This window comes from Falco punctatus (genome assembly GCF_963210335.1).
Source record: "Falco punctatus genome assembly, chromosome: 5".
NCBI lineage: Eukaryota > Metazoa > Chordata > Aves > Falconiformes > Falconidae > Falco > Falco punctatus.
In genome coordinates, this window is record NC_137584.1 from 76,047,214 (window position 1) to 76,071,843 (window position 24,630).

The 24,630-nt window shown below is 45.5% G+C and overlaps 1 protein-coding gene across 7 annotated transcripts in view; it reads right to left on the reverse strand.

Moving 5' to 3' along the window:
* Positions 1-3,492: 3,492 nt before the first annotated feature.
* The window catches only part of TFAP2B (transcription factor AP-2 beta), a 44,433-nt gene continuing 23,295 nt past the window's right edge, over positions 3,493-24,630 (reverse strand). For 2 of the 7 annotated variants that reach the window (XM_080388111.1, XM_080388113.1), the window contains 6 exons: positions 21,297-21,371; positions 20,813-21,032; positions 18,005-18,123; positions 15,321-15,462; positions 12,979-13,238; positions 3,493-6,368 (listed from right to left, as the gene is read on the reverse strand). In XM_080388111.1, the coding sequence (XP_080244237.1) occupies positions 6,319-6,368; positions 12,979-13,238; positions 15,321-15,462; positions 18,005-18,123; positions 20,813-21,032; positions 21,297-21,371 (866 nt within the window). In that variant the 3' untranslated portion in view covers positions 3,493-6,318. Of the gene's footprint in view, positions 11,603-12,859; positions 13,239-15,320; positions 15,463-18,004; positions 18,124-20,812; positions 21,033-21,296; positions 21,372-24,630 lie in introns of those variants that run through there. The other 5 variants (XM_080388116.1, XM_080388117.1, XM_080388112.1 and 2 more) reach the window with 4 other exon arrangements.

The following is a 24,630-nucleotide window of genomic DNA, read 5'->3' on the forward strand; positions in this document are numbered from 1 at the left end:
AAAGACATTCTTTCTAAAGGAAACTATAACACAACACAAGGAAATTGGAAGGTATTTCACCACAGCAGTCAACAAAGACTAAAAGGGCAACACAGAAAGAATATTTTGACTAAAAGTCTTGCAAAATTTTCCTATTTGAAGGGGATGAGGTTAGGGCTAGGCTGCTGTGAATACTCCCAGGTTCACTTATGTGATTATTGTGGCTGCAGGTAAGTTATTTTGCTCCACTGGTCTTGGATGACTTTCATAAGTCAGAGACCTTTTGGTCAACATTTTTCAAAGCTGCTATTGACTTCTTGCTCCTCATTATTTTCAGGACCCCATATTTTAACCATCTTGGAGAAGGAAACCTTTCCTTAGAAGACATGCAAAATGTCACCATTTCATAGGACAGTCTCACCTACCCTGCAAAAATGGAGGCATTTGGGAAAATGCAGTTTGATCCTGATGTAACTGAAATAACACCTGTGAGTTTCTGTCATACACAAGGGAAGGATTAGGGTGAAAAAGCAAAGGGCTGGGTTCAGAGGAGTGAAAAGCATGATGATGACAAGAAGGATTACTATTATGTCATTTGCTACTAACATGAAAAATAGTTTGAATGGTGTCACCACCTAGGACGTGTAGTCTTCAGCTGGTGATCAGTCAGTGCTAGAGATGAAGGTGGTGTCAAAATATGAAAAATGCGTTCCAAGTAGTGGTTTTCTGTAGTCCTGATCCCGATGGACCAGTCCCAGCCCTGAGGGTCCCTCAGGGTCTCAGCAGAGTTCCTGTGGCACCATCGGCATCCCAGTGCTCACTTAACCTTCTCTTGTGAGTGTTTTTGTGGATTTACACCCAAAATGATCCAGACCTGATGTTTGTGGTGGGTTCATTTCCTATGGAGTAAAAGCAGGGGGAAAAAAGCCAGCAGCACTATCTGTGCCATTATTAAAATCAAAATGATAATCAGGATAGATCAGAGAGAAACTTTACAATAAAAAGATCCCAATTAAGATTTTGGGCTTACACCTCTCAAACAGCTTGTGGGAAAATAGTAATAGTGACAACAATAAACACAGGAGCAACAAAAATGTGGGATCCCAATGCCTGCGCCCACAGTGAGAATAAAAAATGCAAAGCCTGGGCCACCTCGCCTTTAATTTCCTAACTGCTGTTTTGTAAGGCTGTGTCATGCTTCTCAGTTCAAACACGCTTTGGCTCTTTATTATTCATGGGCCTTTTTCTCAGTCAGTGGTGTTGAATAATAAAACAGCCCAGGATCAAATGGGCCAATTCTCCACGCCTGACACCAACTGCTACTGTTCGCTGGGCTCTGCCAAGCGTTGCCTCTGATAATGAGTGGGATTTGGTTAAACAGTAAATTAATGAATAATGAAATATCCAGGTTGATCAGTTAGAGAGCACGCTTGCTTTGCCCCTGGCCAAATGCTGGGGGCAGAAATTACTCTCAAACGGCACTTGCCTGTGTGCTGGGCTGGGTAACTATTTTACAGCCTATTGCTTGACAGGATGTTGGGGAGGGGGAGAGGGGAAGGGGGGAGGTCGGGGAAGCAAAGCGGGCAGGGCAAGGTCCTTATCACCCCGCACGGAGGGGAGAAGGGGCCAGTCTGGGGCCGTGCGGACCCTCACTAGGAGGGGGAGTGGGTAGAAGAGCTGAAGGGACTCGGTGGGGGGAAGGATGGGCTCCCCTCTAGGTTTTCCTCACTCCCAGCTTCAGCAGGGGGTTACTTCAGCAGTGGCTTACCTTGACCCTGGCTATCGCTGGGGTTAACCCAACATTTCTCTCCCCTCCCCCCCCCCTTCCCCGCCCCCGCATCAGTGTCAAGCCTCGCCCCGCAGCAGCCTCCTCCAAGCGCGGTCCCGAGCTGGGCCATCCCTCCTGGCAGGGGTCGTAGCCCAGCCCGCAGCAAGAGCCTCCCGGAGCCGTGTGTCAGGTGGTTTTGGCAAATTTGCACGGGATGGGGCAACAGCGTATAAACAGAGAACTGGAGAAAGCGATGCAGCAAGGAGAAAACACCCCCGTAGTCTTCATTTTCTGCACCGGGAGAGATAAGTAGCTGTAAAATATTTCCCGCAGGTCAGTAGCACAAGCACGTATATATGTACACAAACACACACGCACGGTTTGCACAGCTGGAGGAGGGGGGGAAAGCCCTGCTTGGCTTTCACACTCACCCTCCAGAACTGCTCAGCACCCAGCCGGGGGGTGGGGGGGGTGGGGGTTGGGGGGGGTAGTGAGGGGTTGTGTGGGGGTATTGCTCCATCGAGAAACCCGCTCGCATTACCACCTTTTTTCTCCCAGAAGGGAAACTCTGCGTAACCAACTCAGGGGTTTGTTTAAATGATTATTCTGTCCAAACTTTCCAAACAACCCCCAGCTTTTCCAGCCGAGCCCAGAGCAAGGAGGGAGGCGAGGGGGGAAATAAATAAATAAATAAATAAATAAATAAATACAAAGGAGGCGGGGGGGGAGGTGCGGGTGAGGAAACCTCGCTGATCCCAAAATACGAGTTTACATGTCGGGGCTCAGTTACTTTGGCTTGTCTCATGTTAAAGAAACCTCTGGAGCACAGGGAGGGAGAAGGTCCCTGTCCGCCTCGGCCAGCGCCCCGTGTCCCCCCACTCCGAGCACAGGGAAAGGCTCCGGGGTCCTGCCATGGCAAGGTCCCGGGAGAGCAGGACCAGAGGGGCTCTGAGGATGCTCTCCTTCCCTTCCTCAGCCTTCCTCACTCGTCTTGCCTGCAGCGTTTGGCGAGGGCGGCTCCCCGGGGCAGGTTAGCGCCGCTGTATGCTTTGCTTGTCAAACAAAACCATCTCCCACATTCACCTCCAAATGTTGATATTAAATCCCAGAACTTTTCGTTTTTAAATATTTCCCGCTCGCTTTAGACCAGTTTTAAAGAGATTTTAAAATCCAGCCAATTTCCATGAAAAGCATTTTTGGATAAAAATTCGCAGCTCTTCCACCACCAACCCACCCTTCCCATCGTTACCAGTTACTGGACTGTGATTTTTCTATGCAGAGCTGGAAACGGATTCCCTTTTTCCCAGCCAAAACAGGATCCACTCTGCACTGAAATAAAGCCGAGGATGGGGCAGACCGGGGCTTACTGTCATCCCGATGCTGCTCCCAGCTCTGGGAAAGAGCTGCAAACAGCTTTCGGTGGATTCACTGGGAGTTTTACAGGAGCAAAGGCTGTCAGGTGATGCTCTGTGCACCAAGAGCCAGATAAACTATTGTTTGAGCTGGTTTCTTCCTGGTACTTTGATGGATTTTTGCAAGGGGGAGAAATATCCACACGCGTTTCATTCACCTCGGCGTTTTAATCGAGTAAAAACTACGGATGTAACTACAACTGTACCCAATGCTCTTTGTAAAGCTCAACACGCACTAATTTATCACCTGAAAAGAACTAAACGTTTCTGCTTTAAAGGACATGTTCTTCTCGACCTGAGGAAAGCCCCCTCCTCGCCTGGCGTCAGACGCCACTGTTTATTTAATAGCACTAACAACCACCGTCATAGCACCCCCGGGAGGTCCCACCGCACCGGGGACCGCTCAGGATGGTGTTTGCTTTCAAAACACCTTGCCAAGCGTTACACCCGGTTTTGTTGTTTGGATTGTTGTTGGGGTGGTTGGTTGTTGGTTTTTTCTTGATTTTTGGGTTGGAGGGGTTTTTGTTTGGAGTTTTTGTTGTTGTTGGGTTTTCTGGGGTTTTTTGTTTGTTTGTTTTTGTGGGGATTTTTTCATTTGCCCCATCCCGGGCAGATCTGGATGGTAAAAGGATCATAGTCTGTGAAAATTCGGGTGAAAAATACACACGCAAAGGCACACGCACACACACTCCTTTCATCCGAGTGTTGTTTTGAGGAAGCCCAGAAGTAATTGCGTAAGATTCTGGGGTTTTTTTCGCCTTCATATTAAAGACAGAGTATAAAGACACTATTAACTTGTGAATCCCCAGTGACTCCCTTCTCCCCTGCTCCGAACGTGTCCCCCAGCAGAGGGGTGGCTGGCTGGCAGGGAGGTGGGGGCAGACCTTCCCCGCTGCCCCGGGGAGCAAGATCAGGCCCGGCCGGGCGGGGAAGAGGGGGCTCCGCGGGGGGGGGGGCACGGAGGGCAGAGCTCCGGGCTGGGGGCAGCGCGCCGGGCAGGACCAGCCCTTGGCCGCGGCTGGAGCACGTTGCAAGGGTTTCATTCCGAAGGCAAAACCCAAGAGTATTTTTCTTTTCCCTTAACTGATCCAAGTCAGTAGCGGTGTGGGGATGGGGCCGGCTCCGCACGACGAAGCGGAGCGACGTGAGGTTGTGACACACAGTGTCCTAGGCCGGCTGTGCACGGACACACATACAGCTACGGGGGGAAATATGTGTGGGTGCCTGTTTGCGAGACAGACAGAGAAAACAAAGGAATTCAGTGAATATATTGGTACTGGGGGTTATTTAAGACATTTGACTAGTTCCATCATAGGGACACCAGATGTTATTTATGAGGTCTCATATAAATGTGGGCCATACCATGCAGGTGGGGAGGGAAAAGGGAAAAAGAAAAAAGGAAGAAAAAAGAAAAGGCAAAAGGAAGAAAGAAAAAGGAGTTCACCCCAAAGGGATGAAAGACAAAAATTATGTTTATGACTATATAAATCAAGGTGAAGTTTCGTAATGGAAAGTAGAACTACCTAGAGTTTGAAAAAGAGAATGGGGCAAGGCAGGAGAGCCGGAGAGAAGGTCCCTGCTGGTCATGACTGGGAAAGCAGATCATAGCATCAGAGCGGTGGGGAGGGGAAGTTTCGATGAGCCAGGTTACTGCTGCTATTCATTTTTTTTTTAACCTTAGTTGGGGGAAAAGCTAGAAGAGGAGAATGACCAGGAGGTAGAAAGAGAAGAAAGAGAAAGAAAAATAAGAAGGGGAAGAAATAGAGAAAGAAAGAAAGAAAGAAAGAAAGAAAGAAAGAAAGAAAGAAAGAGAGAAAGAAAGAGAGAGAGAAAGAAAGAGAGAAAGAAAGAAAGAAAGAAAGAAAGAGAGAAAGAAAGAAAGAAGAAGAGAAAGAAAGAGAGAAAGAAAGAAAGAAAGAGAAGAGAAAAAGGAGGAAAGAACGAAGGAAGAAGGAAAGCAGGAGAGAAGGAAAGAAGGAAGGGAAGAAAGAAGGAAATAAAAGGAAAAGAAAAAAGGGAAGAAGGAAAGAAAGAAAAGGAAAAGAAAGCGAGTATCTGATCTTGGCTTGTTGAAGACCGTTGGGGAAGTGCGGTGGAGCAGAGATCAGCAGGAATATTTCTCCTTCGCTGCCACTACCCCTGCAGCCCCGCCGGTGTGCCCCCCACCCCAGCACCGCTACCTGCCCGCGGGGGGAGCAGGAGGAGAGCCCGGCCCCGGGGGAGGCAGGGCTCACCGGCAGCCTCCCGGAGCTGCTGGTTGTAGTTTATCATAAATATATACATATATGTGCCTTGAATTTGCAACCTTGACACTGTCGCCGGAAGCCTGGGAAACTCGGGGTGAGACCTTCCTCGTCTCGTCGGGTCCCGTTTTAAAGGGAGCCCTCGGTTTCCACAAGCGGGTGTTTCTGCCGAGTTACAAAAGAGCTTTCCCTGGTGCAATTTTTTTTTTAATCCTCTTTTTACATAACTGTTGCACAGTTCTGGGACAACAGAGAAACTTCCTGATTCCCTCCTCGTCCCCCAAACAACCCTCTCAGTCTCCGCCGGGAACTGCGAGAGCTGCGTTGAAAGGTTTCATGCAAAACGTATGCTGTACTAAAAATAATGTCATCGGTGCGATTAAAACAAAAGAAAACAAAACAAACTCAAAAAGCATGGCATGCACCCTGGCTTTTGGAAATCAGCTCCGGTGTCGCTGGGCTTCCCAGCACTCCCTGCCCACCGGCACCTTCCCCCCACCCCTGCCCGCAGCTGGGTCAGGGGGGCTGGGGGAGGTTTGGGGGTCCCCACTCCTTGCCCTGCAAAGCCCCGGTAAAAAAGAGGAAAGGGCGGGGGGTGGAGGGATTCCCTTTTTTCTTTTGCTTACAGCTCGGCTGCTCCCCCCACGTCAATTTCCCCCTGCTCGGACCTCGGGCGCTGCTGCCACCGTTCCGCTCCCCCCCACCATCCCCACCCGCTCCCTCCATCCCGGGCCCCCCGAACTTGCTCCGGGCGGTTTTGCCATCACACCACGGAGGGAAAGTAGGTCACGGCTGAGTCCAAGCCTGGCTGAAGCCGAGGCAGCCGAGCCTCCAAAGCTTCCCCATAAAACAGACTTTGGGGTCCTCGTTTGCAACGTTGTTGGGGCTTTTTTATGATGATGATGATGATGATGATTTATTTTGGACACCTTGGACGATCAGCTGAGTCGGTTCCTGTAGTCCAAGCTGGAAGGAGAGGGAGAAGGGAGGTAGTTTGGGAGATGGAGGTGGGAGTGGATTTATTTTTTGCTGTTCCCCCACCCCCTTCGAGATAAATGTTAAGTTGCAAAAACCGATCCACTGCCTGTTACAGCTCCTGCATCTCCCCACCTGTCCTCTTAAACCACCGCTGTCTCCAAAAACCAAAGGATAAAACCCAACCCAGAAAGTCTTCAGAGCGGGTATTCAGCTAAAACAGTTCACCGCAGTAAAGGAAATGCTTTAAACCGGTTTCCACCCTCCGGGTTCCCTGTTAGAGCACACGTGTGTGTTTGTTTTCAGGGTGACTGTGCGGACGGTTATATTGACAGTCCCTTTCCAGCCTCTGATTTACGGGGGGGAGAAGAAGAAGAAGAAGAAGAAGAACAAAACAAAAAAAAAAAAAAAAAAAAGGTTCATTCTATAACAACATTGAAAAAATTATTAATAATCCTGAGGCCCTAATCTTCCCCCTCTCCTCCTTCACCCACTCGCAGGGCAAACCCCGAGTCACTCCGGAGTGGCTCCGGCTTAGCCCAGGGGATCCGGATCTCCTCTCAGCTCTGTTTCACGAGTGTCGATTACAAACCTAAATAAAGGCGATTTGGGAACGGAGGGAAGGGGAGGTGGAAGGGAAAAAAAAGTTGTTTTGGTTTGAATATTTCCTTTTGCTAATTAGCGGTGCTGCAACTGTAGACCTAAAGGTAGAAAATAATCCCGCGTTGTGAATACGAGCATCACTCCCCATCTGTACAGAAGAGCACACACACACTCACATCCATGAATACATAAGGGAAACATATAGTAACAGTAACACAGCGGGGGGCGGGAGGGGGAATGTTTCCTGATACTGAAGGCTTACATAACATTAATGGCTAATACTTTGAAAAGAAAAAAGGATTTGCTGCTAATTCAGCTGGTAAAAGCAAAATGAAACAAAAGCTCACGTTCACATGACATGAGGTTTATTATAGGTCTGCTTAGAATGAAGAGGTAAGAGTGGTAAAAATATGGACACTTTTGAGTCAGACAGAAATAAAATACCAACATTTCTGAGAAGCAATATTTATTGTCTTCTTTTTTTTTTTTTTTTTTTTTTTTTTACTGTAGAGACATGTCCTGAATTTCCCCAAAGCCTAGACTGGGAAAATAAAGACTTCTTGGTGTTATAAGTAAATCCGTCTGCAGAATCGAAGCAGCACCAACATTCAAAAAAACTGAAGAGGAAAATACAACAAAACACAACAATCTCTTTTTTTTTATTCTTATTCTTATTATTTATGTAAATCAGGTCATCACTGGACAAGAAACCAATTTCTACCCATTACCATAACAGCTTGTCTATAAAGAACAGAAAAGATTCAGATAGGATACTATCTAGTCAAGCGGGATTTTTTTTTGTTGGTTTTGTTTTTTTCTTTTTTATTTGTTTTTTTTTTTTACTTTTTCTTTTTAAATTCCCCCACCCGTTCACAGAGGTATAGATTCACAGATAAATAACCCAAAAACTACTTGCTCGCCATATTTACACATTCCCGTTAAATTAAGCATAAATAAATATATACAAACTCAATACTGAATGCCTCTCCGCATTTCTTCTCAGGAAGAGTCGATAAACTGATATTTCTCACTGCATGGTCAGATTTTTCAAGAAGAGGGGGTGAAAGGGATAGTTTGGGGTATAAAAGGAGAATTATTTTTTTTCTTTCATCTTTCCAGTTTCTCATTCGCTTTTTCAGAGCTTTGCATTTGTTTGGGTTTCATTTGGTTGTTTTGTTGGGTTTTTTTTTTCCTTTATTTCTCGCTGACACACAATGTTTTGTCTCTCTCGAAATGTTCAGGCGTTTGCCAGTGTGGTTGGGGATATTTTCTTTTACTTCTTCCCTTTGTATAAGAAAATATACTATTTGTAAAAAGCCTACGGTCTCTCACCCAGGGAAGCCGGAGGGGGCAGGGGGGTTAGCCGGATCGATCTGGCAATGCTTACGGCAGCTGAAACGAGCACCAAATTCTCCGAGAAACGTATTAAAACAGAGCTGAACAGGTCTGCTGATAAACTGGTCAGAAAGAGATGAGCAAGGGAAGGGAATAAGCCCTTTGGGCACAGCTAAAGGTCTTAAAACCATCCTCCCCCCCCTCCCTCCCAGCCCCAAATGCAAATTTGGGGGTTTTGGGGGAGGTTGGTCTGGGATGCAACGGGACTTGTAACAGCTTCTCACAGAGAATTTCTATTAGGTGGGACAAAACACAACCCAATTTTAAAGAAATCATCGGGTTCTAAAAGGATTCCCATCAAACTGGCTTCTTGTTTCCTTCACACCTTGTGTGAATAACAACCAGGGAGAAAAACAAAACAAACAAAAAAGTCAGGGAACATACAAAACCAAAGATCTTTCCAACGGAAAATAGAGAATTGTTATTAAAAAAAAAAAAAAAGTGAGACTGAAAATGAAATAAAATTTACAGCAACCCACCTGTTTGGTTTGAAAACAAACTTTTCATGGTCTCTCCTCAAACTTTTCCCTTGAGTTAAAAAGAAAAGCTGCCGTGTTAATCCTCCTGTTTATTGATTTATGATCCCGAGGAAACCAAATCTTTTAATAACTCAATTATCAGATAAATGTCTGAGGTGCCCCGCCGACACAAGTAGTCGGGTTGGGAAAGTTCAGGGGAGCAGGAAAACACCTTCCAGTGGGAGGCTGGGCTTAGTTTTGGGGGGACCTCAGTCCTCCGCACTGCTAGGAGCCACCCAGGAATGGATATTTCCCTCTGTGACCAGCACTAGACTAGGGGGAAGAACAGAGATGGATACACTCCTGTGCCATGTTTTCTCCCTGTTTGCATTTAAATCAGAAACCTTATGGAATTTTGTCTCCATACGTTGGGGAGCAAATGGGGGGCATCCCACTGAAATCAATGGGAATCTTAATTGGCTTTATTTTGCCTGAGCGAAGCCCAGTCTGGCATTTGCAGTCTGTCTCTTCCAGGTAGAAGGCACGAGGGGCAGATCCAAAGTTGCCAGGAGTAAGCTGAAACTCTTCCCTCAACTTTCTCAAGGTTTAGGTCCTGGTCCAGGTGACCAAACCTGTGCCTAAGGGAGATTTTCAGCAACAGCAGAAGCAGGATTGGGCCCTCACACATGCATGAACATGTGCGCGTGTGTACAGGTCTTTCCCCAAGAAGTTGCAAGTGGTTCCCTCTCCTCATTCACACACAACGGTGGTGGGATACTGTCTTCTGCAGTTAAAAGGAGCATCCCCAGCATTCCCCCACAGACAAGGAAGGAGCATCCCCAACACCCCCACCCCTGCCAAGCCTTCAGCTGGAAGCTCTTGGGGTGGCAGGGAGCAGGACCCCATGTCCCTGCATGTGCAGCTCGGGAGGTGGAAGACAGAGCTAACTTGGGGTCTCCCCATCCGCAGCAGCCCCCACTGGGCTGGGTGATGTGGGGAGGCTGGACCCACCGGCTCCTCACCAAGGCAAAAGCAGAGGCCAGACAAAGCAACTGTCAATGCTTTGTGCTCTGCTTCAATAAAGAGAAGGTTCTCATCAGGCAGAGAAGGGAGATGTGCTTGCAGGTGGTACCAGTCATTCCTCCCCAGATACACACACACACACACATGTACTCCTTCCCTTTCCCACACATCACTGCTGGGGTATGCCCTGTGCTGGAGCTTGGGTGGTCCTTGCCCAGGGGCCTGCTGAAATTGGAAATGGTTGGCAAAGGGTAGACTTTGGAGGTCCAGGGCCTGCCTGGGGGCTGCTTTTCAATCTGGGGGTCCCCTGTATACTGGTGAGGGATCCATGAGATCTACATTACCCAGGGATCCACACCTTCTCTGGTGACCTCTGCAGGGGCATGCCAGTTACCAAACCCACTGCCAGGGTAGAAGACTGCCTCCAGCTCATCCCAGCAGCCCATGGAGAAGGCTGCCTGCTTCAGTTTCCCCCTTTTTTCATGTGACACTCTGCCCCACAGCACTCTGCCCCAGAAGCACCAAAGGTATGTGAATGAGGAGCAGTTCCAGAGGGGTCAGTGCTCCTTGGGGCTGGGTGATTCCTGGATTTCTATTGCCACATGCGTGTCCAGCACACATGTAGGGAACAAAAGCCAACCTTTGCTTGCTGCACAAAGATTTGAAAAGCAGAGCAGGCCAGTTCTCAGATAGCTAAGGACACTAAGGTGACAGTCAAGAGGCTCATTTACTTTTTTTCTTTCCCAAAAAAATTGTTGGGGGATGTTGAAAGTATTACTGAGTTATTACTCCCCACCATCCACTTTGCAAAGTATCTAGGAATTAAAACAAGGCTAAAGCTTCTCTTTTATTTCTCTCTGTCTCCCTTGCTTTGAGTTCAGGTGTGCCTGCTTGGGTTGGTGGGATTGAGTCCTGCAGCTTTAACAGGCATCCTGGGGGGAGGCCTGACCCCACTGGAGTTTTGCCAGCCACTCCAGGAGAGATTTACCCACACCCAGTAACTGTTCTGACATAAGCAAAAAGATGTGTTAGTGCACGAACCCTACCCCACTGAGAAACACATGCAATTACCCAATATGGCAGAATCCAAACAGAAATTCATATCCTTACACTTCAGCATTGTTTTTACCATAGAAGACAAAGAAATATATGTTAAAAAAAAAAAAAGGAAAGACATCAGACTTCCCCTCCACCCCCTGCTGAATCATATGCATAAGACATCCTGTCAGGCACCAAACCACTGAGAAAAACATTGGAGTTCAGAAGTTTTTTCCCCCTACCACACTGACTTGTTCTAAAGCAAGAGTCACAAGACATTTTTTTAAAAAAGCTTTCTAAGAGAAACAGATTTCCTCTGACTGAGCTCAGAAATCAGGATATTCCCTGGCAAGCCCTCCCCACTCCCATCACGAGGAGCCAGCTCACATGGCAGCCCTTTCCTCCCTGGGTACAAAACCCTAGTGCCAAGCAAGTGCGATAACATTCAACACAGCTCTTATTTTCTTTGCAGTTTTACACCTGGATTTCAACTTATATTTTTATCTCATTCAAATTATTCCCTTTGAGCTTCTTTAAAGAAGTGCACCTACAGAATTCGGAAACAACTGGCTTTGATTTGAAAAAGCAAAAAAAAAAAAAGAAAAGTATCAGAATATCAGAACTGTGGATTTTTTTTCTCTGTACCTGATATATTGTGTAGGGATCTCTAGTCCTCTTTGAAGAAGCTCATAAGCCAAGCGGGCAAAGCTTTAGGAAACAGAAGAAAATAAAATAGTGCATACTCCTGAGAAAGAATTACATACTCATATCACTCATTTTTTGTCGTTGTTAACAGTTCTTTAAAAATAGGGGAAGATATCTCTCACACACACATTACTCAAGGAAATTAAGGACTGAAACATTGGCATAGTTAGGAATATAAAACTCCCTAGAGAAAAAGAGGAGACCTCAGAAAATTAAGAACTCAGATAGTGTTGACATTTTACCAGACCTTACTTTCAAATTTTGCAACCCATTATAAACAAGGCATTTTACTGTCAAAGTACTAAATTACAAAGGTATGTTTGCATGCATGAATATGTGTGACTGCGCACACATATTTTATATATATATGTATATATCCATATATATTCATATATATATACAAACATACATAGGATACACACGCATCCTATCAAGTTATGTATGTGCATACACATATGCACACACATAGGCACACACACGCCCATACACACCTGTAAACGCTGGTAATCTAAACAGAGTCTGTCTAGACCAGGAAAAATAAAAAAAATCTTAAAAAATAGAGTTAGCTAATTCAACCGAGCTATGATGACTTGAAACTTCCTATCTAATGGCATCTAACGTTAAGATGCTGCCACAAACGCAGCTTGAACTGGCTGGTGTTGATGACTTTGTGAGAGGTCTGGGTGCTCGCCTCCCCTCCTTTCCTCGTCTAGACAGAACCAGGGTGGTGAGATGAGATGGGGAGAGCTGAGGTGAATGAGGCAATGGGGTTGCTCAGAAAGGAACGCTCTGGAAGATCATTTTAGCTAGGGTGGAGACAGGACATCATTCAATTGAAAAAAATAAAAGAGAACAAAATAAAAATAATAGCAAGACAGACTGTGCAGCTCAAGAAATCAAAGCACTGACACCAAAAATGTTTCTCCGATTTCTTCCAATAAGTTATTCATGTCTTTTTTATTATTATTAATAATAATTATTATTATATTTCCCTCCCCCCCAAATCATTATTTAAAAAATGTGAAAGAACAGAAGTGGGAAAAAAATCCTGGTGGTTGTCTTCACATGTTCCTGGCAAGAGACTCTGAACCACTGGTCTTGCGCCATTGTGCTCCTCTGATCTTAAATTATTGTCTTTCTTTTATGATTTTATTATTATTATTATTATTTTGTCCTACCTAATAGAATTCTTCCAAAGCCCAATCCAGTATTTTTAAAGCTAAAATTAAGACGGTTTTGTTTTAAAAGATTATCTCTCTCTTTTCTCCTTTTATTTACTTAACTTTTTTCTTTTCCTGTCTTTTTTTTTTTTCCCCTCTCTCTCTCTCTCTCTCTCTCTCATTTTCTGTGTTTCTCTTCCTTGTCTCCAGTTTTACTACCTGGTCCTTCGCCAGATGTGTGCCTGTTAGCAGTGTTGTTGTTCAAGAACATCTTGTCCATGCCTTTGAGAGCTTCAGTCAGGTAGTTCTGAAGGGCCGTGAGGGCAGCGCAGATAGCGGGGGCCCCAAAGCCGTGAGTGATGAGGCTGAAGTGAGTCAAGCAGCTCTGAATGCCCGGTTCCAAAATAGGGGTGGGCCGGCTGTTTCCAATGGGCGTCCTGTCCTGGGCCAAGAGATCTGTAAATTCTTTACAAAGTTGCCTGCACGGAAGAGAGAAAAGCAAAGAGAGGAAAAGAGAGAGGAAAAAAAAGCAATGGTTAGGCTCATCCCACACTTCTCCTAGACAACCAAGGTTGAAGGGGCAGATTCAGGCCAGAGCTGATCCCAACAGCCAAGATAGGACCTTTTTGCCACCTTCTTTTCCCCCCCCAACAGTGCTTGGGGACCGGTCACGGTGAGCCAACAGCTCCCTGCTCCAAATGATGCTCTTCAGGAGAAAGATTTCCACAACTGCAGGTTAACACCAGGTCTGGAGACAGAAATCTCTCCAACAGCTGCAAGCACTGTGAAAACCCCGTCCTGCTTGGCAGCTCTCAAAATAACCAGGCTGAAAGGGAGAGGTGCCATGGGTTTGCCAACCACCCACGTTCCTGGAGGCCTGACCCTGGCTCTAAACAGCTCCCATCAGTGTTGTTCCTGGAGGAAAGCACAAGCACGCAACAAGAGCTACTGGGTGGCACGGGGACGTGGTGCAGGGAAGGGCCAAAACGGAGCCTCCTCTGAGGCTGCTCAGGCTGGGCCACCTTGTCAAGAAAGATCAGGACTCTGGGACTCCATGCTGGCTTATTCATTGTATGAGCAGCAAAGCAAGCACTTCTTACTTCATTTTTGGGTGGTAGCACTCCAGTTAACACATCAGGGGTGACACCTGGCTTTTGTTTGCTTGCTCACACCTTTGAAAAATTAGATTTGATTTTTCTAATGAATTCACACACACACACACTTCCTTTTGCATTGCTCTGGTCCAAAAGGCCTTCAAAGTCAACAGGTACCCAGGCAACATAGAAACCCTGGGAGCTGGTGGGGTTCCCAAAGGAACAGTATCTTTGAGACAGATGTCTACCCAGGGACTGGAGAAAAAAGGGTTGGAATTAAAAAAAAAGATAAGAAAAAGAAAAAAATTTAAAAAGAAACCCTTAAAAAAGACATTCAGTGCTCATCCTCTGAAATTCTCTGAAATTCCCAGTGGGTTAAAGGTTTCAGAGGGTGGGGAAAGATAAAGGTCTACTTCTATGTGCATTATCCATTAAGAAAGTGCAAGAGAGGAAACTTTGAATTTGGAGAACAAACAGTAATGAGTCCAACATTTTACATCTTCAAAGAGCAAAGCAGGGTCTGCGAGCAATTAAGGTTCTGGGACATTAATATCTTCTGACCCTGCGGAAAAGGGCAATCAAATTCCAATCACGTCTAAAAAACATCTGGACAAATTTGAGCAAATGATTTTTCAACCCTCCATATATTTCTTTAAATTACACTGTCATCAGAGACAAGCCACATCCCAGAGCATGAAATGAATGAGAGCTGTTTGGGCTGGGTGCTTTTTTTTTTTTTTCCTTTCTTTCTCTTTTTTATTTCCCCCCCTTTTTTGGCCAGATAGATAAAGATGTGTGGAGACAGCACCCACTGCTGAGGCCCTGAGCAAACTATGAAGCACCCGGTTAGCAGCCTGGGAGGCACAGTCAAGTATAAATCACCACATACAGCACATCCACCGAGATAATCCCAAGGGAGATAGATGGGTGGGGAGGACCAAACTGAGGATCATTAGCAATATATGGTAGTGTCTGTGTGTGTGTGTGTGTGTGTGTGTGTCTTTTTTTTTTTTTTCCTTTTTTCAAATTTATTACATTGTATGGAAAAGATGTAATTTGGTAGCAGACAAACAGCTGTGTGTGAGCAGCTAAAGGGACAGACAGACATACATGCTGTGGAAGCAAAGCATAGATTTTTGGTCCCTTTTCCATAGAGATTTTTTAACTGGGGGTGGCCTGGAAACGCTGTACAGTAGCTAGGGAACAGTCACTTACACGCTTTATAGGGACAGCCTGTCCCACGCTGCAGAGGGACGCAGAGGCTATAGGGTCTAACCTGCCCATAGGGCGATACAAGCACCCTCTCCCCACCCCCACCCCCACCCCACCACCCCCCGCGGGGACGTTGTAACTTAGGGACTGGAAATTCCGTCTGCTTTCCAAACAAGCTCCGGGGAAGGGTTTAAGGACAGGGAGGATTCTCTCGGGGGAAGGCAGAAAGAGGGGGGTAGTTAATTCGGCACTCACTTTGTAGCAAGCAGCATGTTTTTCCTGGAGTGGAGGTCGCTGGGGTCCGTGTGCTGTCTGTTCAGGTACTCCGAAACAGCTTTGGCTGGGAACTCCGTTTCGCAGATGTACCCAAAATCCCGAGCTAAATGAACGGCCTCACCTGAAGGGGACGGAGAGGGGCATTAACACCTCCGGGCCGGCTCCGAGCCGCCCACCCCACTCCCCCCGGGCCCCTTTGGAGCCCCCTTTGGAGCCAAGGCCGGGCTCCACGTACAGGTTTTTCCTCCATAAGCCCCGTTTTGGTGGCAGAAGTAAGTTGCTGGGACAAATTTTCAGTAGGTTTGTCTCTGTTATGATGCGCTTGTGGTGGTGTGTACCCATGACTGTGGGAAAAGGGGACACACGCATACACATACACACACACACACACACTCACTTTCATACTAACTGGGCCAAAAACCCCAACCAACCAGGGGAAACTAGTTAAATTCCGAAAGACAGAAAGACCCAAACTTCTCTCAAGAGCAGAGAAACCATTCCTGTTGGACACCAGATCGCTGTCCAAAATTTTACAGATGTGGACATAGCGTTTAATACTAATGTAAATTCCTTGTGGGGCATTATATACACACTTATTTATACATGCACACGGAGTTACTCATATCGTTATCACAATTATCGTCACATCTGTCAAATGATGGAGATAACCGCGTTTCGTCCGATGGAAATTATTAATCTGATTTTTTAACCGACCATCATGCAACAGGAACTCTTCTCAGTGGAAAGACAGCAAGGAATGGCAACCTGTTCTGTGAAAAATAATAATTATTCTAACTCTAATTCTAATTGTCACTTTTCCTGCCTGCCTGGTTTCAGGTTTCTTGCCTCCAGAGGTTCGTGTCATCCAGCTCCTACTGATGTACTTCATGCCACAAGAAGACAGTAGCTGCAGAAAGGAGGAAGGGGGGGGGGGGGGGGGGGGAAGGGGGGGAACCCTCAGACTCTAGGGGGATTCCACCAGATTATAGCTCAGACCCTCTAGAATAAAGCATTAAAACCTTTAAAGCACCGCCTGAGGGACCAGGGGGGAAGATTTCCAACACGCAAAACGGGTATGTCTAATAACTCCAGGACCACATTATTTTTAACGATCAGGAGTTGCTTTTCCAACGTCATCTTCTTCTTTCCAAGGCTTGTCGCTAATCACCAAAGCGTTAATGAAAGCGGGGATGGGGTGGTGTCCCCGCCGGACGGGCTCCGGGCGGGCAGCGCCCGGGGGTGGCCGCAGCGCTGCGCTCCGGGCGATGCCACAGCTGAAGCCTGACTGATAGCAGGGGGGAGGGAAAAAGAAAATAAATTCAGCGGGTGCAGCTTCTTCCGAAAGGAGGGAGCTCTTTCAAGGTAAACTGTTGATTTGTAAGGAAATCAGGGGAGAGGAGGATAATGTACACCTTACTACACGCTTGACGCAAACCTCAGCATCACTACACAGCCACGCAGCCTTTCGAACCTCAGACCAGCTTCGGGGAGGGGCTGATCCTGCTGGGAGTAGGATGCGCAGGTCTTCGCACAGGCAACAGGGATGAAGCTGCACTAACCCCGGTGTTAAAGGGCAGTTGTCACACCCGAAATGCTTCACGTCGCCTATTAGCGCGACCCTATATCCCGTAACCTACACCGTGCTTCGCACACCCGGTATAACCCGTATGCAGGTACCAGGAGAAGCTCCTTCCTATCAGCCCCCGTCTTTTTGCGCTCCTGCCTTCAGCCCTGCATGCGGTAAGGTCTTATCGCTCGCACAACTCAATCAAAGGAGTGGAAAAGTTAATATCTAGCACAAATGTTTATGCATGGTTATATGCAGAAGAGATAAGTGGATTATTTATACGCCTCTCGGTGTGCATGTGTAATGCAGATACACATAACTCATAATTGCATCCATACTATTCCCGTTATGTTTTTTGGAGAAGGTCCAACTTCTCTTAGCATAAACACGCACATATCCTAAACATATTAGTGGCTCTAAATTTTACTTTTCGATACAGTAACAATAAATCAAAGAAGCACGCCGACCACCGAAATTATGTTAGCTGACTTGTAATGAGGGGAAACTTCATCCTCCCCTCCCTCCTTTCTCGGCAACAGCCTGTCTTTGCGCAGTCCCAGCCACCTCCAGGTACACCGCCCTCTGCGACTCTGGAATTGTTCTGATTTCTTTAAGAAAAGATCTGTTCTGTATTATTTGTCCTCACTTGAGCGTCCTGTAGTGGCCGTAAAGAAGCTCGGGAGGAGCGAATTAACGGGAGGATGGAGCAGACGTGGAGTCGGAGAGCACAGGCTGGAAATCCATAGCAAGGAGGGACAGCCCTGCAGGGTCACACACGCACATACACCCACGTGTAGGCACACACCCAACCTCATTCTTGCCACCAAGGGGGATCAACGACCCTCCAGCCAGTGAGTTCATTTTGGGGAGTGGGATCCTTAACCGTGGCAGTGTCCATCCTCACCCGCCCTGAATGTCACATCTGCAAGGGTTTTCCTACCTGATCCCCAAAGCTAATTTTTATGGGTGGTTTTTTTTAGGTTTTTTTTTTCTTTGGGGGGGGGGGGGGGGGAGGGGGGTGGTGGTGGTTCTTGGAATGTTAGGCAGGAGTCGGAAGCAGGCAGGGATGTGAAGAGAGCTGCGACCCTCGGCTTACCTTCCACCAGGGAGGTGAGTAAAGTGACATTTGCGGCCTTACGCCTGCCGGCTGGTAAATTCAAACCGATTTTTTCTAGCCTTTCTCGCAAAGATCTGCCCCCGTTTTTCGATTTGGCTCTAGAATTGCAAAGAAATTAACATCGTGATTAACCCCGCAGTGTTCCTGGAAGAAACGTTTAGTCTGTGCAGTCAGTGGAGCCTGGGAGGGTTTTCCCTCGACGTTAAGGACTTGGGGGGGAGGTGTTGATTTCTGCTTGGGTTTGCTGAGATTTGCTTCATTTCTCCCCAGGGGTGGGAGTGGGGATGAACCCACTTTTCTCCCTGTTTTATCCAGGGAAATCAAATAATGCCAGATAGCAATAATTAATGTACAGGATTCTGATCTAAAGAGCAAACGGGTTCCTATAGTGCGACGGGAACTGTATTAAGATGAAGAGATCGGTACAAAGGTAGAGAAGGAGAATTAAATCCTCATTTATACCAAGAAAGAGCCTTAATGGGAAGGGAGGGGGGGGTGGGGGGAAGGAACAACAACAACCTGGGAGGTTCTAAGGGGAGAATGCGCGGGCCTGTGGATAAATAGAAAAGAAAGAAAAATATTTATTAAACCACTGGGTGCGTGTGTGTGAGCGTGTCCTTGCGCGGAAAGGCGATGCTGAGAGGGAGAGCTCACCTGAAGGCAGGGTGCGTTATAGAGAGGGAATTGGTTGCCTGGAGGAAGATTTGAATGTCTGTCGGAGGTTACTGATAAGGACAATAAAAGGATGAGTGAGCTATAGGCGGGAAAGACAGAGCTATTGTTCGGACGCCTATACATATGTAAATCCCCAGGGATAAAATCTTGCCACCTGCGAAATCAGGGAGAGTTTTGGCACCTGAGATCAAAGTCTATCCCAATTATCTCTTAGTTCTTACTTAAAAATTGTTTAAGAATTAGCAGTCACGCTTAACGAAAGGAAACCAGAAATGACAGAGAAGCCAGACTGGCTTCCCACGATCTTATATCAAAGTAAATAGGGCTAGATAGCAGAATTGCAACAGCTTTATATGTTTCATCTGCTCTGAACCAAAAGCTTGTCTAAAATTTAGATTCGAGATAGGAACTGAAGTCAGCAGCAGCCAATGATTACGGCTTGGGCCATCTCCAGAAATCCACTGAAGTTCAATAATGATGTTTCTTTACCTTGATAATTGTATTTTATACAATGTCTCTCTCAGATGTTCTCCCTGTTCCATTTGTAGTTGTACAGAATGAGCAGGCAGGTTAGCATCTGTAAGTAAAAATCTCTGCTGCTCTCACTGGCAAGGATCACAGCTGAGCAATGATTACAGACATTCACGTGGAACAGCATCTATTTTAGGAGACTCTGATTCTCACGTGTATTTTTGGGTGATTGACTGCATGTAGCAGGAATTTCCCCCTCCTCTCCAGACACGGAGCTGAAGCCCCTGAAATTCATCACAGAAATTTTCGCGTGGAGGGGAAAAACAAAAAAGGGGCAAAAAAACCCAAAAAAAACACACATACACACACACAAAAAAAAAAAAAAAAAAAAAAAAAAAAGCACCAAAAACACCAAAACCAAACAACTTCATTTTAAAACACCTTACAGTCAACATTGCCCAATTGCTGCTACAGGGCTTGGCAAGATACTTCCTCCTCTAAGACAAGCACCAACTTTTAAACATGAGCCGATATTTATTCAGGGTTAAATTAATTGAATTTGTTTCTGTCTCGAAGTTAAGCTTTGTTTTCCAGTCTGGCTTGTACCTCACATGTAGAAAATGAAGTCTTATCCCCTCTCAGCCTTCCACTGGCTAGAGTGAACTGGTATCTCATACCACATCGTGACTTCTTCCCTGCTCTGACCGGAGACGGAGCCTTAGCTCACCTTTCCTACAGACAAGTCGTACTGACTATTCACAGTCCTTCAGTCACTGCCAAGAAAAACAAAAGCCTTTCTCCTGTTAGTCTTTCCAGTTAGTGACCTCGGAGCTTAAATCCCTGTTGCTGGTACCTAAATGCACAACCTCGCACTTGATATGATGCGGTGGCAACCAGACCTCCAGGCTATCCCTTGCTCCTCGTTTTCCTCAGTACCACAATGTTAACTGTTTTGAGATCTTCAAGAAAATCCACAAGGACATAAGTGGGTGATCTGCACAAATGTTAAATGTTAAAAAGCAAAGATCTGAAGACTATCTGTGAGTAATTCTTCTTGCAACCTTCTCTAGATGAAACACTAAGCCTCTGACATTCAAACTATCTGTTGATGGCTTTTCTTTAGTCAGGTACTTACCTACCTTACTGATTGCCTATTAATCCCCTGACAATTTCAATGTCTTATATGACACTATATTAATCGCCTTATAGAGGAAGCCTCATGGATTTATCTAGGAAATCCCTAGGAATACATCAGGTCCTGAAATACACCCAATTCATAATTGCAACAAGTCCATCGGGGCATTTTGTTTTGTCCATTTTCTAAGTGAGAAGTGTGGGGAGAAAGAGGAAAAATAGAAGCTGCGTGCATGTACAAGAGTGAAAATACTCTTGTTTCAGTTCCTTCATTTTGGGATTCTTTGATAGGAACTGTACGAGGCCAGATCTTCTCTAGCCTCCATATGTTCTCTTTCGCTTCTGAATACAGCATGGTTTTGACCTTACCCTGAAAATTAACCGCACATGCTATGGCGAGAAGATCAATGCGGATTTGCAATCATCTTTACCGTTGCCCAAATATTTCTGGTGCATGCATGGATGCCCACACATGGGCATGGTCATGCACTCAGCCCAGCCTCTTACCTTCTAAGTACTCCTCCTAGGAGGGATGCATTCAGACACTCAGGAGGAGAAAGGCGTCTTTGAACTTCTCCCACAGTTACTTTGTACTTTGAAGTTGAACTAAGCAAAGACAAGCGGCCAGGTACCGAGCAAAACACCTCTCCGGTATTGACTGATATTCCACCCAGGAAGCCATCTTTATTCATCATCAAAGAAGTAACAGATTTTGGAGGAACTGGAACTGAGGAAAGAAGAGGGGAAGAGAGGGGAGAGAAACCATCATGCCATGAAGGAGCACAGGATAACCACAGTCTCTCTGACATGCACAGAATAGCAAAATGAAAGGGAATTTTGAACCTCCGGCTACCTCCAGCAACCTAAAGGGTGCTGCTCCCCCAACCTCTAGAAAACTGCTCCACGAATGATGGATGGAGAGAAGGGTGGTGCAGTACAGCCTCTATGCAGGGTTTGATCATTGGGAAATAAAATACATATTGGCAAGCACCTGGCAACTTTCGGGTTTGAGCCTGTGTCTCACCCAGAGCCCCCCGATGCCTTTTGTACAACGGACAGCGCCTTTCTGGAGGGGAAAAAAAAAAGGAAATTTTACTTTTTTTTGCTAATGTTTCCATTACTGCCAAGCTGAGCCAGGAATAAATTCACTACACGAAGGGAGTCGCTGTCTTAAATAAGTATCAAGGCTGGAGGATACAGCAACCAGAAGACAGCTCTGTTATTGCTTTGTGTTTTTATTAAGTCTGGTTTATGAAATAAAATGAGTCTTTTCCTGCAGAAAAATGAACACCAGGAAAAAAAAATAATAATCTGGTCTAGCCATGGCATTCGCCACCTTGGCCATATTGTGCTGTCCGTGAAGTAGTAGGAACTCTCCCAACCCTAAATAAAGCTGGTCTAGTTACTGTAACACAAATTTAAAGGTAGTTGGGGGGTGTCAAAACAAAGCAATAAAGTGAAACTAACCAAAATAAACCCGCGTTATTCTGTCCACGATAAACCAAAACATTTCTTTTCTCTGAGAAACTAGTGAGGTTATTTTAAGAGTAACCAAGGGGATTATAACCAACAGATTCCTGTAATAGCAACCAGACACACTGAGAAATAAACAAAACAAAACAAAATTGGCTAAAGTAAAAATGAGCGCAATTCCCCCGTGACATGAATTTTGTTTACAAATGAACTTAAATAGCTGCCTCATAATTGTGTGTAACTGTTATGATTTACAGCAGGTGCTCTAATCAATCAATCAATCACTTTAATTTATAGGGAGCCTCGCTGCATTTTCCCAGTTGTTTCATTTCTGCAAGTAATTGATAACAAACCGTACTTAAGGTATGTTTTATGCAGGAGTTAATAAGAGCTGACAGCTGCTACTGCTGCTTCCTCTCGGAATCGCGGCAACACGCGTTTCCTTATAGAAAATATACTCCGAAACTGGGGGGTTTGCTGGTGGTAGAGTCCTGGCAGTCCAGCGGGCATGTTTCAGAGGAGAAGACTAATTGATTACACACCCTCGCCGAGCAGATCCTACTTCACAGTCTCCCATTTCCACTCAATCAATTGCAAAACCAATTCGGCAAATAATAGGGTTCTATTATGCACATATGCCAGCTATTTAGGTAGTTATAATACATGTCAGTTAAGTCATAAAACCCCTGTTTATTTGCAACGTATCTGGAGAATCAAACCATTAGGGTTGAGGGGATATTTAAGTCGTCTGGAGCTGCTAAACAATAAGATCGGGTATCCTAATATATTACCAAGTGCTAACTACTGGGCAATTGCCAATTTTATAACCTCAGTGTATGGAATAGACACAACCGTGTTTCACTGTTTTTATTACAGATCATTTCCTACTGCCAGACCAGACCCCCACAATAAAAGCTCTATAACAGCTAAAAACCAAAAGGCATGTCGATTTTAGATATACATATTGCTTCGTATGCCTTGTATATAGTCTCCAGTATAAACAAATTATTTTGAGTAGCTTTACTTCAGGGAATCGGGAAGTGGAATGGATTCCTATTTCTCTATTATTTTAGTTAGGCACTTTATGCAGCTCATAAAGGTGGTTTCAAATAGTTTGAGAACGGCACAGAAACAGTTATAAAAGAGTTAGAGGCCCGCTTCTGCTTTAGTTGCTATTAATAGGATTTTTTTTTCCATTGATTCTATAGGAAAAGACTCGTTTTGAGTATCAGAGGTAATGCTGGCAGAAAAAGAACAAATCTCTCCCCACCACGATACATACATATATCTCTTATTTCATGCACGATGTTCTGCAACATTATTCAAGTAAGGCATCAAGAAAAAGTTTGTTTGTTTTAAAAAGGGTTAGATTAAAGCAGTACCACCAGACAGATTTTCATTACTGACATTTTTTTCCTCGGACAAACACATGGGCTCCGTGGTTCGAGCACACCTTTGCAGTGGCTATTTTTAGTGACCAGTTTATCAGGTCACTGGCCAGTGAACTGAGAAATTAAACAAGAGGCAGCAATTCCACGAACATCTGATCTTAGTCCAAACTCACTAAAGAGAAAGAGACCCGTGCAATGCTTAAATGTTCCTCACCCCACTCGCTTTGGCCTTTTGGAGCACTCATTACATTAGTTAGCCTTTGAAATATGGATTTCCACGTGCTTAGTATTCCCCCCCACCCCACCCCCTTGCAAATTGCTTTTGGGAAGCAGGCTGGCTCCCTTCCCTGCTATCCTGGGAGCTCCACAGCTTTTCCTCCTACCACTGCCTCTCCGACAAGGACCATATGAACATACCCATCGGTTGGAGTCTAATAACTCTAAACCCATTTTAGAAGCTTACCAGGCGGTGTAAGCATATCTATTGCAATTTCATAGCTTCAGAGAGATGTATTCTATCTAGACTCTATATCTTCTGTAAATTACCTAATGCTGCCTCAAAAAAAGTGTTTGCCATGGAATGAATTATCTCTATCTATATCATATCTATATGTTTATCATGGCTATAGCTTTTCGGATACAGCCGACATTACCAGAGATAATATAACGTGGCAGCTTTAGCGGGTGAAGAGAGATGCACGTCCGCGTGTGCAGCTGCATCTGGCAAATCCCTGCGTGTATGTAAATAAACTATAACGCAGGGTGTATTTTTAGTCGATGTCAACTTTCTCAGTTGGTTTGGGATTGCCATAACTGCTGAAATGATACAGAGTAACACACACGTACATCTCGCAGCGTCCCCACCAGTTCTGCTTCAACTTTTTCCCATTTAGTCCTTGTTATCCCCAGAAGAAACCGTTCCATTTTCTTTCACTCCCGAACTCTATTTGCTGTGTGCATGTGAGCACCCACAAACACGAGTCCCCCTTCCAACATCTCTGCCACTCTTTCTTTTCTTTCTTTCTCTTTCTTTCTTTCTTTTTCATTCTTTCTTTCTTTCTTTTTTCTTTCTTTCTTTTCTCTTTCTTTCTTTCTTTCTCTTTTTCCTCCCCGTTCTCCTTTTCTAGCCCTTTTTTCCTCTCCCTCTCTTCTCCTGTGGTTACTTCCAGCCTCTTTGTCATTCCTCCCCCTTCCATTTCTCTTCAGCTTATCAATAAACCGGGAGAGCAACAGTAGCCGCTTGATTTGTTAGTAATTATAAGCATACTGTTCCTGCAACGGGATCTCTAGATGAGTGAGATCGCTTTAAAACGACAGCAGGAAATGGTGGGGAAATGGAGCATGGCGAAACTCAGTGTGAAGCTTTCAGTTCTTTACATGTTTACAATTTTCTGTGCATACATTAAGTCTTAGGAGTTGGGTGGTTGTGTTTGGTGGTTGGGTTGTTTTTTGGTTTTGGGT